General features: G+C 42.2%; 1 protein-coding gene across 3 annotated transcripts in view; it reads right to left on the bottom strand.

Annotated features, from left to right (window-relative positions):
• Nucleotides 1-7700: 7700 nt before the first annotated feature.
• The window catches only part of fastk (Fas-activated serine/threonine kinase), a 70550-nt gene continuing 59381 nt past the window's right edge, over nucleotides 7701-18869 (bottom strand). For 2 of the 3 annotated variants that reach the window (XM_073044997.1, XM_073044978.1), the window contains one exon: nucleotides 15790-17648. In XM_073044997.1, coding sequence (XP_072901098.1) covers nucleotides 17621-17648 — 28 coding nt within the window. In that variant the 3' untranslated portion in view covers nucleotides 15790-17620. Of the gene's footprint in view, nucleotides 9144-15789; nucleotides 17649-18869 lie in introns of those variants that run through there. The other variant, XM_073044988.1, reaches the window with a different exon arrangement.

Below are 18869 nucleotides of genomic sequence, written 5' to 3'. Positions count from 1 at the left end.
TCAATTTTTAATTTTAACTCAAAACTTTCTTGGCAGATACAATAGGGTCTTTTAAGAGACTTTTAGATAGGTACATGGAGCTTAGTAAAATAGAGGGCTATGGGGAAGTCTAGTAATTTCTAAGGTAGGTACATGTTCTGCACAACTTTGTGGGCCGAAGGGCCTGTATTGTGCTGTAGGTTTTCTGTGTTTTTATGTAACTTTCCCTCAATGTCAGCAAAACTAAAGAGCTGGTCATTGACTTCAAGAAGGGGTCAGTGCCAATGTTCCTGTCTACATCAGTGGTGTTGAGGTTTGGAGCCTCAAGTTCTTAGGAGTAAACATCATTGTCCTGGCACTACCTCTTTGACACCATTGCCAAGGAAGCTTACCAATGCTTCTAGTTCCTCAGGAGGCTAAAGAAATTTGGCATGTCTCTGTCAACCCTTGTTTATTTTTTAATAATATTTATCGATTCACTATAATATTTATCCTATATTTATTCATTATAATATTTATCCTACCTGGGAAATCACCAGTATGCCTGATTTCCCACAGCTAACAGGAGCATTCCACCACCCTGCCTAGACTGAATGTCAAAGGATCAACAGCAAAATAAAACTTTACCTGTGCTTTCTCACAAAGCCTTTTTAAAGGTACACTCTCACTCGCCACACCATGAGACTGTACGACATAGGAGCAGAATTATGCCAGTTTAGTCTCAACCCTATTTTCCTGCTTTCTCCCCAAAGCATTTGATGCCTTGACTAATCATGAATCTATCAACTTTAAATACAGCCAATGACATGATCTCCACAGCCATCCATGGCAATGAATTCCCATTTAGATTCACCACCCTCTGGCTAAAGAAATTCCTCCTCATCTCCTTTCTAAAGGAATATCTTTGTACTCTGAGGCTGTACCCGCTAGTCATAGAGTCTCCCACTACAGAAAATACCCTCCCCCACATCCACTCTATCAAGGCCTTTCAATATTCAATAGGTTTCAATGAGATGCCCTCATTCTTCTAAACTACAGCAGGCCCAGAGCCATCAAACACACCTTATACATTAACCATTTCATTCCCAGGATAATTTTTCTTGTGAACCCCCTCTGGACCTTCTCCAATGTGACCACATCTTTTCTTGGATAAGGGGCCCAAAAACTCCAGGTGTAGTCTGACCAATGCCTTATAAAGCCTCAGTATTACATCCTCGTTTTTATTTTTCAGTTCTCTCAAAATGAATGCGAACATTGCAATTACCTTCCTTACAACGACTCAACCTGCAAGTTAATCTTTAGGGAATCCTGCACAAGGGCTCCCAAGTCCCCCTGCACTTCAGATTTTTGAATATTCTTCCCATTTAGAAAATATCCACACTTTTATTCTTTCTACAAAAGTGCATGATCATATTCTTCCCTACACTATATTCCATCTGCCACTTCTTTGCCCATTCTCCTAATCCAAGTCCATCTGTAGACTTCCAGCTTCCTCTCCATCCACCTGCATTCATATCATCCACAAACTTGGCTACAAGACCATAAATTCTGTCATTCAAATCATTGACGTATAATGTGAAAAGAAGCAGTCCCAACACCTGCGGCACACCACTAATCACCAGCAACCAAACAGAAAAGGCATCCTTTATTCCCATTCTTTTACCAGTCAATAAATCTACTATCTATCTTTCCTGACATACGTGCTCTAATCTCGTTAAGCAGCCTCATATTATGCCACACCTGTCAAAGGCCTTCTGAAAATACAAGTACACAACATTCACCTATTCTCCTTTGTCTATCCTGCTTGTAATTTTGAACCAATTAAAAAAAAATTAGAAAAAAAAATTCCAACTGATTTGTCAGGCAAGATTTCCCCTTAAGGAAAACATGCTGCCGTTGGCCTAGTTTATCATGTGGGTTCAAGTACCCCGAGACCTCATCTCTTTAACATCTTGCCAACCACCTAAGTCAGGCTAACTGGCCTATAAGTTCTTTTCTTCTGTGGCCCTCCCTTTATTGGAGTATAAAAGTTGCATTGTTTGCTGTGTAACCAAAACTATGTAGTCAGCTTTGAGCTTGCTATTTGCTATGCATGTATCCAATTTAGCATGAGAATGAAATCTTAAGAATGTAGAAGATAATGGGGCGTTAATGAGAGGCTAGCTAAGAGATGTAGATTATAATGGTGTGTTAATGAGAGGTAGCTAAGAGATGTAGATTAGAACATGATTAAGTCAATGGGTAGAAACAATAGTGGCAGATGTACTTGTGATATGCAACTGTAGACCGATTGGATATGCTAATGCAACTAAACCAGGAGATTGCTATAAAAAATGCTATGTACAAGGATCGGTGGGCAATCAGCGACTAGCTCAATGACTGTCTCAGCTTTGATTTGCAAATTAAAGTTTAACCCTTCTTGAAGAATCTTCTGCGTCTCCTGGTCGTTTGTGGGGCACAAGAAACCACAACACCTTCTTAAAGAGAGGTGAAACATTTGCAATTTTAACCATTCCAGAATCTAGTGATTCCTGAAAGATCAATACTGATGACTCCACATTCAGCTACCTTGTTCAGAACCCTGAGGTGTAGTTCATCTGGTCCAGGTAACCTATCCACTTTCAGCTTCCCAAGCACCTTCTCCTAATAACACCATCAACACTCTCTTCTGCCCCCTACACTTTTAATTTCTGGCATACTGTAGGTCTTCCACATTGAAGACTGACACAAAATATTCATTCAGTTCATCCACTATTTTTTTATTCCATTACTATCTCTACAGTGTTACTTTCCAGTGTTCTGATATCCCTTCATTTCTCTTTTACTGTATATATCTGAAAAGAAAATATATTTGGCATCCTCTTTTTTATTATTGGCTAGCTTACCTTCATATTGCATATTTTTTCTGCTTATAGCTTTTTTAGTTGCTGTTGATTTTTAATTCCCACATTTTTTAAAAATTAAATTAATTCCTTTAAATTCTCACAAATTTTAACTTTTATGCTGAATTTGTCTTCCCTTGTCAACCACGGTTGAGTCATCCTTCCTTTACAATATTTTTCATCTTTGGGATGTATCTATCTTGCAGCTTCCAAAATGCTCCTGGAAACTCCAGTCATGGTACATATTGTCATATGACATAGGTGGGAAAAGTGAAAGGTCCTGAGAGAGAAATTAGGGAGCTAGGTAGAAAGCTGTAAAGCAGAACCTCCAGGGTAGCAATCTCTGGATTGTTGCTTGTGCCACACACCAGTGAGGGTAGGAATGGGATGATCTGGCAGAGAAAATGTTTCTGGATCATTGACATCTCTTCTAGGTAAGGTGAGACTACTACAAAAGAGGTTATATCTGAACCCGAGAGAGGCAGGTTTGTTAGAACTGTTGGGGAAGGTTTAAACTAATTTGGCAGGGGAATGGGAATCAGAGTGATAGGGCGGTGGCTTACAAGCAGAGGCAGTGTAGTGAGCCATTTAAGGCTCCTTTTCATTGACTACAGCTCTGCCTTTAATACCATCATTCCAAATAAACTGATTCCTAAGCTCCGGAACCTGGGTCTTCGCACTCAGAGCTGCAGCTGGATCTTCAACTTCCTCACAGACAGGACCCAGGCTGTAAAAATAGGAGACAAGCTCTCCTCTACAATCACTCTGAGCCCCCTGCTGTACACCCATGATTGTGTAGCCAAGTTTCCATTGAACTCAATATATGTTTGCTAATGACGCCACAATTGTAGGCCGTGTCTCGGGTGATGATGAGTTTGAGCACAGAGAGGAAATTAAGAACCTGGGGGCATGGTGCGAAGACAATAACCTATCCCTCAACATCAGCATGACGAAGGAATTGGTTGTTGACTTCAGAGGGAGTAGTGGACTGCACGACCCCATCTACATTGGTGGTGTGCAGGTGGAACAAGTCAAAAGCTTTAAGTTCCTTGGGTGAATATCACAAATGACCTGACTTGGTCTAACCAAGCAGAGTCCACTGCCAAGAAGGCCCACCAGCACCTCTACTTCCTGAGAAAGCTGAAGAAATTTGCCTGTCCCCTAAAACCCTCACTAATTTTTATAGATGCACCGGAGAAAGCATTCTTCTAGGGTGCATCACAACCTGGTATGGAAGTTGTCCTGTCCAAGACCGGAAGAAGCTGCAGAAGATCGTGAACACAGCCCAGCATATCACACAAACCAATCTTCTGTCCTTGGACTTACTTTACACCGCATGCTGTCGGAGCAGTGCTGCCAGGATAATCAAGGACATGACCCACCCAGCCAACACAGTTTTTGTCCCTCTTCCCTCCAGGAGAAGGCTCAGGAGCTTGAAGACTCATGCAGCCAGATTTGGGAACAGCTTCTTTCCAACTGTGATAAGACTGCTGAACAGATCCTGAAGGATCTGGGCCATACCTCCAAATATCTGGAACTGTCTCTTGGTTTTTTTTTGCACTACCTTACTTTCCCTTCTCTATTTATGATTTATAATTTAAATTTTTATTATATTTACTATGGATTTGTACTCCAGGGAGCGCGAAGCCCAGAATCAAATATCGCTGTGATGATTGTACGCTCTAGTATCAACTGTTTGGCGACAATAAAGTAAAATTGGAGTTAGTGGGATGAGTTGCAGTGTAAAAGGGGAACAACTCAAAAAGGGTGACAGGTACAGAGCTGAAGGTGCTATATTTGAAATCAAGTCCTTAGAAAGAGGTCACAGATGTCTGAAGATATAGAATCATAATGGGTAGAGACCAGAAACTGCAAGGGTAAAAAGATCCAGATGGGAGTTTTATATACCAGCTTCCAAACAGTGGGATGTGGGTTACAAATTACAAAAGGAGATAGAAAAGGCATGTCAAAAGGGCAATGTTACAATTGTCTTGGGGAATTTCAATATGCAGGTAGAATGAGAAAATCAGGTTGGTGTTGGATCCCAAGAAAGAAAATTTGCAGAGTGCATACAAGATGGACTTGTGGTTAAGCCCATTAGGGGATCAGCTATTCAGGATTTGGTGTAGTGTAATGAAGCAGAGGTTAAGGTAAAGGAATCCTTAGGAGGGAATGATCATAATATGATAGAATTCACCCTGCAATTTGAGATTGAGAAGCTAAAGTCAAATGTATCAGTATTACAGTGCAGTAAAAGGAATTACAGAGGTGTAAGGGGGGAGCTGGCCAAAGCTGATTTGGAGGGAACACTGGCAGGGATGATGGCAGAGCAGCAATAGCTGGAGTTTCTGGGAGCAGTACCAGAAGGTGCAGGATAGATACATCCCAAAGCAGTAGTTTTCAGAATCAGAATCAGCTTTATTATCACTGGCACGTGACATGAAATTTAACTTAGCAGCAGCAGTACAATGCAATACATAATCTAGAAGAGAGAGAAAAAATAATAATAAACAAGTAAATCAATTAAAATATGTATATTGAAGAGATTTTAAAAAGTGCAAAAAAACAGAAAATACTGCATATTAAAAAAGTGAGGTAGTGTCCAAGGATTCAATGTCCATATAGGAATTGGATGGTTGAGGGGAAGACGCTGTTCCTGAATCACTGAGTGTGTGCCTTCAGGCTTCTGTACCCCCTACCTGAGGATAACATGTCCTGGGTGCTGGAAGCCTTTAATGATGGACGCTGCCTTTCTGAGACATTGCTCACTGAAGATGTCCTAGGTACTTTGTAGACTAGTACCCAAGATGCAGCTGACTAGATTTACAACCCTCCGCAGCTTCTTTTGGTCCTGTGCAGTAGCAGCCTCCCCCCATACCAGACAGTGATGCAGCCTGTCAGAATGCTCTCCACGGTACAACTATAGAAGTTTTTGAGTGTATTTGTTGACATGCCAAATCACTTCAAACTCTTAATGAAGTATAGTCGCTGTCTTGCCTTCTTTATAACTACATTGATATGTTGGGACCAGATTAGATCCTCAGAGATTGTGATACCCCGGAACTTGAAAGTGCTCACTCTCTCCACTTCCGATCCCTCTATGAGGATTGTTATGTGTTCCTTCGTCTTACCCTTCCTGAAGTCCACAATCAGCTCTTTCATCTTACTGACGCTGAGTGCCAGGATGTTGTTGGGACACCACTCCACTAGTTGGCATATCTCACTCCTTCATCTCCATCAGAGATTCTACCAACAACTGTTGCATCATCAGCAAATTTATAGATGGTATTTGAGCTATGCCTAGTCACACAGTCATGCGTATATAGAAATAGAACAGTGGGCTAAGCACACACCTCTGAGGTCCACCAGTGTTGATCATCAGTGAGGAGAATATGTTATCACCAATCTGTACGGATTGTGGTCTTCTGGTTAGGAAGTCAAGGATCCAATTGCAGAAGGAGGTACGGAGGCAAAGGTTCTGCAACTTCTCAGTCAGGATTGTGGGAATGATGCTATTAAATGCTAAGCTATAGTCGACGTAGCTTGACATAGGTGTTTGTGTTGTCTTAGTGGTCTAAAGCCGAGTGGAGAGCCATTGACACAAAGGGAGGATGACACAACCGTGACTGACAAATGAAGTCAAAGCCAAAGTAAAAGCTAAAGAGAGAACATATATTCAAGCAAAAATTAATGGGAAGTTAGAGGACTGGGGATTGTTAAAAACCATCAGAAGGCAACTAAAAAAATCTAAAAGGGAAGAAAAGAAAAAATATGAAGGTAAGCTAGCCAAAAATATCAGAGGATAACTGAAGTTTTTTTCAGTGATATAAAGAGTAAAAGAAAGTCAAGAGTAGATATTGGACCACTGGAAAATGATGCTGGAGAGTAGTAGTAATGGGGGACAAGGAAATAGTGGATGCACTGAATACATATTTTGTGCCAGTCTTCACTGTGGAAGAGAGTAGTAGTATGCCAGACGTTTGAGTGTCAGAGGACAGAAGTGAGTGCAGTTGCTATTACTAGGGAGAAGGTACTTGGGAAACTGTACTACACCCCAGGATTCTGTTAGAGGTGGCTGAAGAGATTGTGGAGGCATTAGTAATGATCTTTCAAGAATCACTAGATTCTGAAATGGTTTCAAAGGACTGGAAAATTGCAAATGTCACTTTACTCTTCAAGAAGGGAAGGAGGCAGAAGAAAGGAAATTATAGGCCATTTATTCTGACCTCAGTAGTTGGGAGGATGTTGGAGTTGATTGTTAAGGATGTAGTTTGTGGTGCTTGGAGGCACATGATAAAATATGTCAAAATCAGCTCAGTTTCCTTAAGGCAAAATCTTGCCTGACTGATCTGTTGGAATCCATTGAGGACATTACAAACAGGATAGACAAAGGAAGAATAGGCGGATGTTATGTATTTGGATTTTCAGAAGGCCTTTGATAACGCACCACACATGCTTAACAAAAAAAGTCATGGTATTACAGGAAAGATACTAGCACGGACAGAGCATTGGCTGATCGGTAGGTTGGCTGCCGGTGTTCCACAGGGGTCAGTGTTGAGGCTGCTTCTTTTTATTTTGTACATCAATGATTTGGATGATAGATGGCTTTGTGGTCAATGTGAAGATAGGTGGAGGAGCAAGTACTGTTGAGGAAACAGGGAGGCTGCAGAAAGATCCCCCTTCAATCTTCTAAAATCCAGTGAGTATAAGCCTAGACGATCCAGTCTTTCTTCATATGAAAGTCCTGCCATCCCAGGAATCAATCTGGTGAACCTTCTCTGTACTCCCTCTATGGCAAGAATATCTTTCCTCAGATTAGGGGACCAAAACTGCACACAATATTCTAGGTGCGGTCTCACCAAGGCCTTGTACAACTGCATAAACGGGGAGAAAATTCAAAAATCCAAGGTGCAAAGGGACTTAGGAGTCCTTGTGCAGGATTTCCTATAGTTTAATTTGTAGGTTTAGTCAATGGTGAGGAAGGCAAATGCAATATTACTAGTAATTTTGAGAATATAATAGCAAGGATGCAATGCTGAGGCTTCCTAAGGCACTGGTGAGGCCTCACTTGGAGTATTGTGTGCAGTTTTGGACAACTTATTTAAGAAAGTATGTACTGACAAGGAAAGCATTCAGAAGAATTCCATGAACAAAAGACTTATCAAATGAGGAGCAATTGATTGCTTTTACTCGCTGGAATTTACAAGAATGAGGGTTAAATCTCTTTGAAGCCTATCAAATGTTGAAAGGCCTAGATAGAGTAGATGTGGAGAGGATGCTTCCTATGGTGGGTGACTCTAAGACCAGAATAGAGGTGTCCATTTAGAACAGAGATGAGGAGTAATTTCTTTAGCCAGAGGGTGGTGAATCTGTGGAATTCGTTGCCACAGATAGGCCAGGTCATTGGGTGCACTGAAGAGAGGTTGATAGGTTCTTGATTAGTCAGGACGTGAAATATTATGGGGAGAAAGCAGGAGAATGGGGGTTCAAAATGATCAAAGTGGACATGGTGTTGTTATACGGAGCTAATAATAATTAGGGTAAGGTTATTCTAGTAAAGTCCAAAACAGACTGGTTGAAGAAAAGTAGCTGTTCTTGAACCTAGTGGTTGTGGGACTTCAGGCTTCTGTACCTCCTGCTCAATGGTAGCTGCTAGGAAATAGCATGACCTTGATGGTGAGTAGCTTTGATGATGGATGTTGCCCTCTTCAGGCAGCACCTCCTATAGATCCTACTGATGGTGGGGTTGGATATGCCAGTGATGTAATGGGCTGATCCCCCTACTGACAAAAGTCCAAGTGCAGAGGGAGAGGGAGAGAAGTGGAATGAACCATTCACTGAGGTTTAATAAGAACTGTACAGAACAAAAGCAAAATAATAACTGCTAGGCTAACAGGACTGAGAACTACAACTCTCAAAATCTCACACCGTCACTGTGGCTTGGAAGCAGTAACTTAAGTACTAAATTTGTTACGTATTCATGTATATTTTGACCCTTACGGGCTGCTATCAAGCTTACCTGTGTGTAACATTCTGAACATAATGTGAGAGGGCATTCTGGGTAGACGACTTACAAGTAAAATAAACAACAGCACATTTGTTCCTCGTCTCGTCTCTCGTGTGTGTTATTCGCGGCCACCCAGCTTCCCAGTACCACAAACATAAGAAAATTAATACCGCTCATTTACAGCATCAATCTAAATTGTAATCTTCTTTCTCGGAATGTGGACTAAGTTAAGCAGAGCGTTGCTGTCGCTGTACTTCTGTCAAGACTTGACAAGCCTGAAACGAAAGGAAGTGAGTTAAATACATTTGTGAAGAAACCCAAATTGGCTGGAATGTGCACTCCCACGTGTGAGATTGCCAGTTTCTTCCAGCTTCCCACCTGTGAGAGTGTGGCAGTGTCTGCAGTTGTGACAAATACCCTCAACAGCTCCTTCCATAACATGGGGCTGTACTGAATAAGGTGAGGGCAACCCATTACACAAGAAATCGGTCTGCTCCTTCTGTGCAATGTGAGACAACAAGGTCACTTCTGGAGTCCATTTGTGCAAGAAATGTGTCCTGCGGCAGCTCCTGACATTCCTCCGGGAATTGTGGATGGATTCACTGCTGGAGCATCCATGATGCTGTGGATATTGTATATTCATTGTCAATAATGAGAAAGGTAAGAAGGGGAATGAGGTCCTCCCACAGATTTAGAGGACATTGGTTTTTGAGAGACATTGAGGCCCTGGTTAAGAAAAAGGAGGAGGTGCATAGTAGGTATAGGCAGATAGGAACAAATGAGGTACTTGAGTATTAGAAATGCAAGAGAACACTTGAAATCAGGAAAGCTAAAAGAAGATATGAGATTCCTTTAGCAGACAAGGTGAAGGATTCTTCAGCCCATAACGTTGTGTTGACCTTTTAACCTACTTCAAGTTCAATCTAACCTTTCCTTCCCACTTAGCCCTCCATATACCTATCTGAGGTCTTTTAAATGGTCCCAATGTTTCTGCCTCTACCATCACCCTGCAGTGTGTTCCATACACCCACCACTCTGGATAAAGAACCTATCTCCGACATCCCCCTATACTTTCCTCCAGTTACCTTAAAATTATGCGCCCTCATATTAGCCATTTCAACCCTGCAAGAGAGTGACAATCTATGCCTCGTAACATCTTGTGCACCTCTGTCAAGTTACATCTTGCTCTCCTGTGTCCCAGAGAATGGACCTAGCTCACTCAACCTATCCTCAGAAGACATTTTGGTAAACCTCCTCTGCAGTGCCTCTAAAAACATCCTTCCTATTAATGAGACAACCAAAACTCTAAGTGTGGTCTAACTAGTTTTGTAGAGCTGCAATATTACCTCACAACTCTTGAACTTGATCCCACGACTAACAAAAGCCAAAACACCAAATGCCTTCTTACCATAATATTAACGTGTGGTATTTTTGAGGGATTTATGGATAAGGAGCCCAAGATCCCTCTATTTCCCCACACTGTCTCTTCTAGATTACATGAGTGACTGCACTTCCAGAGGATGTCAGATTTGGTATGTCCTGAGAAGGTGGGGGTGCAAGTTTCTGTCAGTTTAGCTGTGTTTAGACAATGGAAAGACAAAAAGATCAAATCTAAACTTGCAGACTTGGTTAGAATTATTGCTCATGTATAACAGAAAGAGTCAGCTCATCAAATTCATGCTGGCTCCCAGCAAAGCCACACATATAGATATGCAGAATGGAAAGAGGCCTTTCAGCCCAACTTGTTCATGCTGACCAAGTTGTCAACTTGAGCTAAATCACATTTCCCTGCTTTTGACCCTTATCCCCCTCATCCTTTTTGATCCATGTACCTGTCTAAATGTATTTTAAATGTCATAATTTCCACTTGAACCTCGTTCCTCAACCCACCACCCTTAGTGTGAGAAATTTGCTCTCAAGTCCTCTTTGAATCGGATGTAGAGTTTCAACTGGAAATATTGACAGTTCCTTTCTAAAATGCCATTGTTCTTATAGTTCAACTTTCTTTATTGTTGTTTGCATAATTACCTGTCTATGTGTAAATATTCAGTGGGTTTTCAATAATTTGTTGTATAGCTGGTTCTGTATTTTTGTACTTCTGTATTTTTGGTAGATTTTTGTCTGCAGTCCGTGTCACACCTGTATAAATGAACTGCCTCATAGACTGTTCTTAACAAACATCTTAATCTGTCTGATCTGAGCTATCTTTCAGTATAAAGAGAACCACAAGGCAAAGTTCTGTCTTTCTTCATTCTTCCTTCCTTACGTGAGAGTGAGTTTGTTACTATTATTTATTTGTTAAGAATACCTAATAAATCACTTGCAAGCAATATTATTATTTCCAGATCCAATGACAAGTTAGTTGATCGTATGGTGCAGGATAGAAGGGTTTAGATCTCAGGATCTGAGGAAGTGGAGGGATGGGTTAGTAGATTTGCTGATGACACAAAGATTGAGGGTGTTGTGGATAGTGTGGAGGACTGTCAGAGGTTACAGCAGGACATTGATAGGATGCAAAACCAGGCTGAGAAGTGGCAGATGGAGTTCAACCCAGATAAGTGTGAGTAAGTTTATTTTGGTAGGTCAAATATGATGGCAGAATATAGTATTAATGGTAAGACCGTGGTTAAGAAGGCATACAGTGCATTGGCCTTCGTCAATCGTGGGACTGAGTTTAGGAGCCAAGAGGTAATGTTGCAGCTATATAGGACCCTGATCAGAGCCCATTTGGAGTACTGTGCTGAGCTTTGGTCACCTCACTACCGGATGGATATGGAAGCTATAGAAAGAGTGCAGAGGAGATTTACAAGGCTGTTGCCTGGATTGGGGAGCATGCCTTATGAGAATAGGTTGAGTGAACTCGGCCTTTTTTCCTTGGAGTGGCGGAGGATGAGAGGTGACCTGATAGAAATGTATAAGATGATGAGAGGCATTGATCATGTGGAGTCAGAGACTTTTTCACAGGGTCTAACTGCGAATGGCTAACACAAGAGGGCACAATTCTAAGGTGCTTGGAAATAGGTACAGAGGAGGTGTCTGGTAAGTTTTTTTTACACGGGGGGTGGTGAATGTGTGGAATGGGCTGCCAGCGATGGTGGTGGAGGCGGATATGATAGGCTCTTTGAAGAGATTCCTGGATAGGTACATGCAGCTTAGAAAAATAGAGGGCTATGTGTAACCCTAGGTAATTTCTAAAGTAAGTACATGTTCAGCACAGCATCATGGGCCTAAGGGCCTGTATTGTACTGTAAGTTTTCTATGTTCTATCACTCTGATCACTCAAGGAAGTTGGAACCTAAACAAGGCAGAGAGATTGCACCGGGACTGAAAAAGGACTAACATCCTTATGGAAAGGATTCCAATGGCATTATAGAAGGGTGAAACTAGACTAGCAGGGGAATAGTGTACAGGAGTAGAAGTGCATTGGGGGCTGGTGAAATCAAGTATTGAAAATAAACTAAGAGAGTCTGATAAGCAAAGCAAACAGCCCTGTCCTGGTCCAACTAAGAGGTGGTGGTGGTGGCAAATATGATAAGAGTCATTTAAGAGGCTCTTCGATAGGCATGTGAATATAGAGAATGGAGGAATGTGGACACTGTGCAGGCAGAATGGATTCGTTTAGCTTGGCAATTACTTACTAGTTTATTAGTTCTGCACAACATCATGGGCCTGTTCCTGTGCAGTACTGTTCTATGCTGTACGTAGAACAAAAAGGAAGCCATCGCTGTGCAGCAGTTATACTAGAGGTTTAACAATAAGCATAAAAGAGAAGAGCAGGTATTAGACAAATCATAGAGTACTTTGGTAAAGTGCCAGATGATGTCGAGTTTCCCAGGACCATCTTTGTGGGAATGTGCATGCAGGCAAGATTTCTAATCAATGTGTAGCTGTGTGCTGCTGGGGAAGGAATGGGACTGGACCAAATCATTAGCAATGCACCTGGGCAGAGGTTACAATGTCAGTGGGAGAGCATTTCATAGATGGTGACCATAACTAAGTTTCAAAGAAACTTTGTAAAAGGATGTCCAAAAATTAACACCTGAATCTTAAATAGCAGATTTCAATATCATGAGAGATCTTGGCAAAGTAGAATGAGGACCTGCAGGTAGATTTACAACCAACTAATGGGAAGTTTTTACATGGGTCAGTGTGAAAGTTCGGGGCCAATGAGTGAAATGGCAGCAAATCCAGGTAAGGGATATCGAAGCTAAAGGAAGCAAATGGCAGATATGCTGAATTGTGAATAGGGAAGCACTTTGGAGTATAGAATGTGCTCTTCTTGTTAATACCACTGGGGAGGGGGCAAAGGAGTGTGAAGACCCACACTCAATAATTCAGAAAGTTTCTTCCCCTCTGCTATCAGATTTCTGAATGGTCCATGAAACATGAATGCTACCTTGTTAATCCTTTCTTCGCACTATTTATTATTTTTTTTTTATATTATACTAATTTTGTCTTTACACTGTATTGCTGCCATAAAACGTCAAATCTCATGCCATAAATGTCAGTGGTAATAAACCTGAATCCAATTCTGGTTCTGATTATGATGATTAGCAGGTTTTTGTTAGTCGGAGATCTTGTCTGAACAATTCAAATTAATTTTTTGAAGAGGTAACAAAAAGCAAGGGGAGTGGATCTAAAGCTGGCTTGCTGACAGAAAGGAGTTGTGATTCGAAGCCTGTGACTAGTGGCATACCACAGACATCAGTAGTGGGACCTTTACTCCTTGGGAAGAGATTAAAGATTTAGATATTGTGTGATTAGTAAGTTTGCAGATTGCACAACAAAATGGTAGTATGTAGATAGCAAGAACAGTTTTTGGTTATGGGAAAATATTGATCAGTAAAACATGTAGAGCAATGGCAGATGGCAGGTAGTCCTGTTAAGTTAGAGACAATCATTGGGAACATACACAATGAATAATAAACTCCTCAGAGTTCCAGTCATTCCTGAAAATGAATGGAATAATATGTATTACATCTGCACCATTGCCACCCAGCTACAAATGGCTTGGCAGAAAGGTTGGTCCAGACTCTAAAGAATGCACTGTGTGCAACGTCAGCAGAAATACATGGAACCAGAAGCTCACTATTCCTCCTTGCATATCGAAATGCAGCACACTCCACAATAACAAGTCACCAGCTATGCTGTTCCTGGGTTATCTCTTACAATCACATTTGGATCTTCTCAAACCCAATCTCAGAAGGTGATTACAGGACAAACAGCTGAGACAAACTGAGGACTCAAGGAGGTTTGATGTTTCACTCCTATACAAGTGGTCCTGGTGAGGGATTACAGAGGTGATCAAAGTAGATTCTTGGAAAGATTAAGGACAGAGTAGGACTCCTCTCCTATACAGTGGAGATTGCACCTGATGTCATCTGGAGGCGACACATTGATCAGTTGAGGAGAGCAGAGTCAATTGTTAGAGAAGAAAGATGTCCAGAGCTGTCAGAACCACTTCCTGCAGTCCCAGAGTCAACTCCTGCAACCATCATGGAGGAAGCCCCAGAACCTGAGATCACAATCACGTCTCTCCTGCCAAGCAGTGACACATCCTTCCCCACCCCAGCTCAGGAAAGATGTTAACCCACAACAGTAAGAAATCCTCTACTGGAATTAAATCTTTGGGCTTGAAGGGACAATTTAAAATTTACTATGTTGTGTATGTCTATATAGTCATTGTAATATACAGTATACTGTATATGCATTCTTTATTGAGCTGGAGTTTATAGCTAAGCAAAGAGGAGTGTTGTATATTTAATATTTCAGTAATATTGTAAATATATTGTTTGATCAAGCAATCTTTGCTGTTCATCGATTACATGTAAAAGTATGTGAATGGTATATGTAATAACGCCACCACATCATATGTGTGCCCCACTAAAGTAAAAATGAAGTAGACAAGATTACCTAGGCTCCTGTGTTTCGATTAGAATTTGGAGTTACAAAGCCTAAAAATAATAAACCAATTTTCTATGTTTCATGAACTAATTTTTATAAAATTGCCCCAAAGAGTTGAGAGCTAGGGAATCTAGTGATGACTGTATTAAAGGTTAAATCAGTACACGGCAGCAGCTCTGTCTCTTTGTCTCAAGCACGAGAAAATCTGCAGATGCTGGAAATACAAAGCAACATACAAATACTGGAGAAACTCAGCAGGCCAGGCAGCATCTGTGGAAAAGAGTTGGCATCTTGGCCTGAAATGTCAACAGTTTACTCTTTTCCATAGATGCTACTTGACCTGCTGAGTAACTCCAGCATTTTGTGTATGCTGTCTCTTATCATCCTAGGTTGAATGATGCTGCCAATGGATGAAGACACTTCACTACCTATGGTGTGAGGGTGGGACGTTGGCACCACATGCCAGTGACAGTGGTGATTGCTCTGAGTAAACCTCTCACTACATTATAGAGGCAAAGGCTTCATGACTCTAGTAACTCCAAGGTCTTGGACAGAAATTCCACCAGGGATGAGATAAAACTGAATTCTGGGAATCTGCAGACACAAAAGATGGCAGAAGTTGGAATCTTCAACTGCTGGAACAAACAATCTGCTGGAAGAACTCAACAGATTGAACACCCTCTGGTAGGGGTGAGAAAAGGAATGTTGACAGCTCATCCAGCAGGTTATGTGTTGCTCTGGGAAATCTGCAAGCTGACCTTGAAAAAAATCACAGAAAAGATAAAACACGATGGTGTTCAGAGAGAGAAAACAGTCTCCTTGACCTGTCTATCCTGGCCAGAATGTGACAACGTTCCATATGTGCCAATAACCCCCAGTGCTCTCAGGACAACTGAGACAATTAGTCATACCCTCCCATGCCAAAATGAAGGCCACCCCCACCAATCCACTCCTCACAGACCACAACATTCAAAATACCAAGAAATGTTGCAATGATATGAGACACAGACAAAGTGAGAGGATTTTCCTTGTTTTTTTAATTTATTCCCAGGTATTTTATAATCCCTTCCAAAACTCCCCCTTGGACTGCTACAGCCGTGGTAAATTACCAACCAGATTTGTAAGTGTTTGGGACTCTAGCTCATGAATATATCCTCTTGTGGTAAACATATCCAGCACCACACCCCAACCTCGTAGCAACCCTACAAACACACGAAGATTATTTTAAAAATCCTATTTGACCTCAACACACACACCACCCTGATGCTGATGGACGTGTCAGAATTTCAGAAATTCCTCATTCATTCACATATTAAACCCACAATCCCATTGACCCCCAAACCCACCATTCAAAACCTAACCAAATTTAAAATACTAAGCCTCTGCCCCTTCTCTTCATCAATCCCACATCCCCACCCAGCTGGGATTAAAGACTTGCATTCTGCACACCATCTACCTACAACCCACACACTAACAGACAATTACCATTGAACTACAGTCAAACACACCCAGCGAGATGAACCCACTTCAAGGACTGTGCAATTAATTCAACTCTCACAATTGCCAGCAGGTGGGGGGCAGCTTTTTACTGCTTCCCCTCTCTCCTCACCTGACTATGAATAGTCAACAGTGTCCTCAGTCCATCAACCAAAGAGAACTATGGCCACTCCTATCCTACACCCCTTCACAGAGCAGTTGGAAATCTCTAAGGGGACAGTGATAGGAAACCCTTTTCACTAACCCCCCACTAAGAATCATACTGTATAAAATCCTCAAATGGTTAAATTAAATTTACATCATGCAAAAGTAAAGAGTGGTTAAAGTGAATGCAGTGGGCAGGCAGGCCTGTGAGTTCGAGCTCATTTGCCTCCTCACAGCTAGCAGCCTTATAAAACACTCCCTGCACCTCTGGCCCTCGACGGTGGTAGTGAACACACCCACAACACACACCAAAGCAACACCCCAGGGCTCTTTCAACAGCAGCTCCCTTCCTCACTGGCCCTGTGCTGATTAGGAGTACAGGCAAATAGCTACACCGTAAAGTGAGTCCAAATCCTGGAAATGCCTCTCCATTGACACTGTGGGAGCACTGAACCCGAGGTGTTAGTTAATAAACGGGGCTCTGTAACCATTTGATCTTGCAAAGTCCAGTGGTCAATGACACAAGTCGGAGTGGAGGTACCCACACCACTGTTCAGTGCTGCCTCTCTACCCCTGCCAGCCAGATCTGGGGTGGGAGGGGGAACCTCTCACTATACTCAGAGGCCTCCGGCTGTCTGTTGGGGGAGTTGGAGCATTGAGAACAGTTTACTTTACCCTGTCCCCGCCTGTGCCTCCCCCTCAGTCTGAGAGAGGGAAACCCAAAACCCCTCACTTCCTTCAACTTTGGAAGGTAGTGAGAGGCAAACGATGGGGTGGTTAGCATCCACTCCACAAGGGCTAGTGAACACTCAGTTCAAACTCCACAAAGACTGACCTTTTGTGAAACTTCCTGTGAAAATATCCAGTAGCTCATTGCTTACAGTCTACCGTCTCCAGAGATGGTGCAAGACATCTGGCAGTAGTTAGCATGTGAACACACAAAAAGCAAATAAAAACAGTAAAACCAGGAGACACACTCGCTACACTCCAAAGGAAAAAGGGAAGGGGGAAAGAAATAATCAGAGCAATTCCAGAATTCCCAACAGGATCGGCGCTACAATCTGCCGAGGTCTGATTGCCAGCGGAGGCCACTGCCGACTCTCCAAGTACAAACGGGAGGAGGTACAAAAGTATCTAGTCTTTGATCGTCATAACTGCACGTCCAGGAGTCTCTTTTGTAAATACTGTTTAACTTCCTCGATCCCATTCAGCTTTTCCAGCTCATGGTAAGGCAGCTGTAAAGGAAGAGCAGAGACACAGGGTCAGAGACCAGTATGCAGTCCCTCCCTGCCCCAACACCGCCCAGACTGGGGAACAGACAGTGTCAGTTGTGGGTACAGTGGCGCAGCAGTCCCACAGCACTAGAGACCCTGGTTCTGTTCTGAGCCTAAGTACTGTCTCTTTGGTTGTATACAATCCGCTTGTGACAGCATCTTTTCCCTGTGCGCTCCAATCTCGTGCTCTCTTTATGGTTGGTGTAAGCAAATGTTAAGATATGTCCATAATCTTTCTGGAGCTGCTGTGTGCAGCAGGTTTCTTTCACTGGATGGAAGGTGGGACAGTTCAGAAGCACAAAAGTAGGATACACAGTCGGAGATCAGGACCACTGATACACAGACTGGCTGGGATTGTTTCCACTGGAGTGGAAAGGGCTAAGGAGCAATCTCATAAGATCACGAGCTGTTTAGATTAGGTGATGGAGGCAGAAGCATGTTTGCTGTGGTGCTCCAGATTCCTGCCACATCCCAAAGGTCAGCTGGTCGATCCCAAATGAGCCATTTTCTTTCCTTAGTTATTCTCCACTTTTATCTAATTATAATACAGACTCTCAGAGGTGCTCCCACACAAAGGAGCACACTATCGAGTGAAGTCTGTATCAGGTCTGTGTAAGAGTAATCCAACCTCTTCTACTTCCTGCCTTCTCTCAGTGGTTGTAATGGTTGTGATGTCTAAACAGAAGAAAGATCTATTTTCTTTAGAAGTGGGGTCGAAGAATCCCAGGGGCAGAGTTTTAAATTGGGAAAGATCCAAAGGAAAGATGTTTCCATACAGCCTGGAACATTTTGCCCAAGAGTCATATAGTAATAGAGCACGGAAGAAGCCTTTCAATTCAACTGGTTGGTGCCAACCACAGCATCCACGCTGCTAGTTTCATTACCTATGTTCAGCCCATATCTCTCCAAGCCCTCTCCTCCATGAATGTGCAGTTAGACCCACCTCAACTTTTTTCCCTGGTAGCAGCTCATTCTGGATACTCACTACCCTTTGTTTAACAAGTTACTTCTCAGATCTCATTTAAATCTCTCCCCTCTTGTCTTGTATATGTGGCCTTTCCTTGGACTCCTCAGGCCTGAAGAAAAATATGACCATCCATCTTATCCACTCCCTTCATGATTTTATAAACTTCTGAGGTCACCCCCTCATTCTTCTGCACTCTATGATGGCCAACCTCTCCC

The sequence above is a fragment of the Hemitrygon akajei genome, chromosome 1 (assembly GCF_048418815.1).
Source record: "Hemitrygon akajei chromosome 1, sHemAka1.3, whole genome shotgun sequence".
Lineage (NCBI taxonomy): Eukaryota > Metazoa > Chordata > Chondrichthyes > Myliobatiformes > Dasyatidae > Hemitrygon > Hemitrygon akajei.
This window is presented reverse-complemented; position numbering and strand designations above follow the sequence as displayed.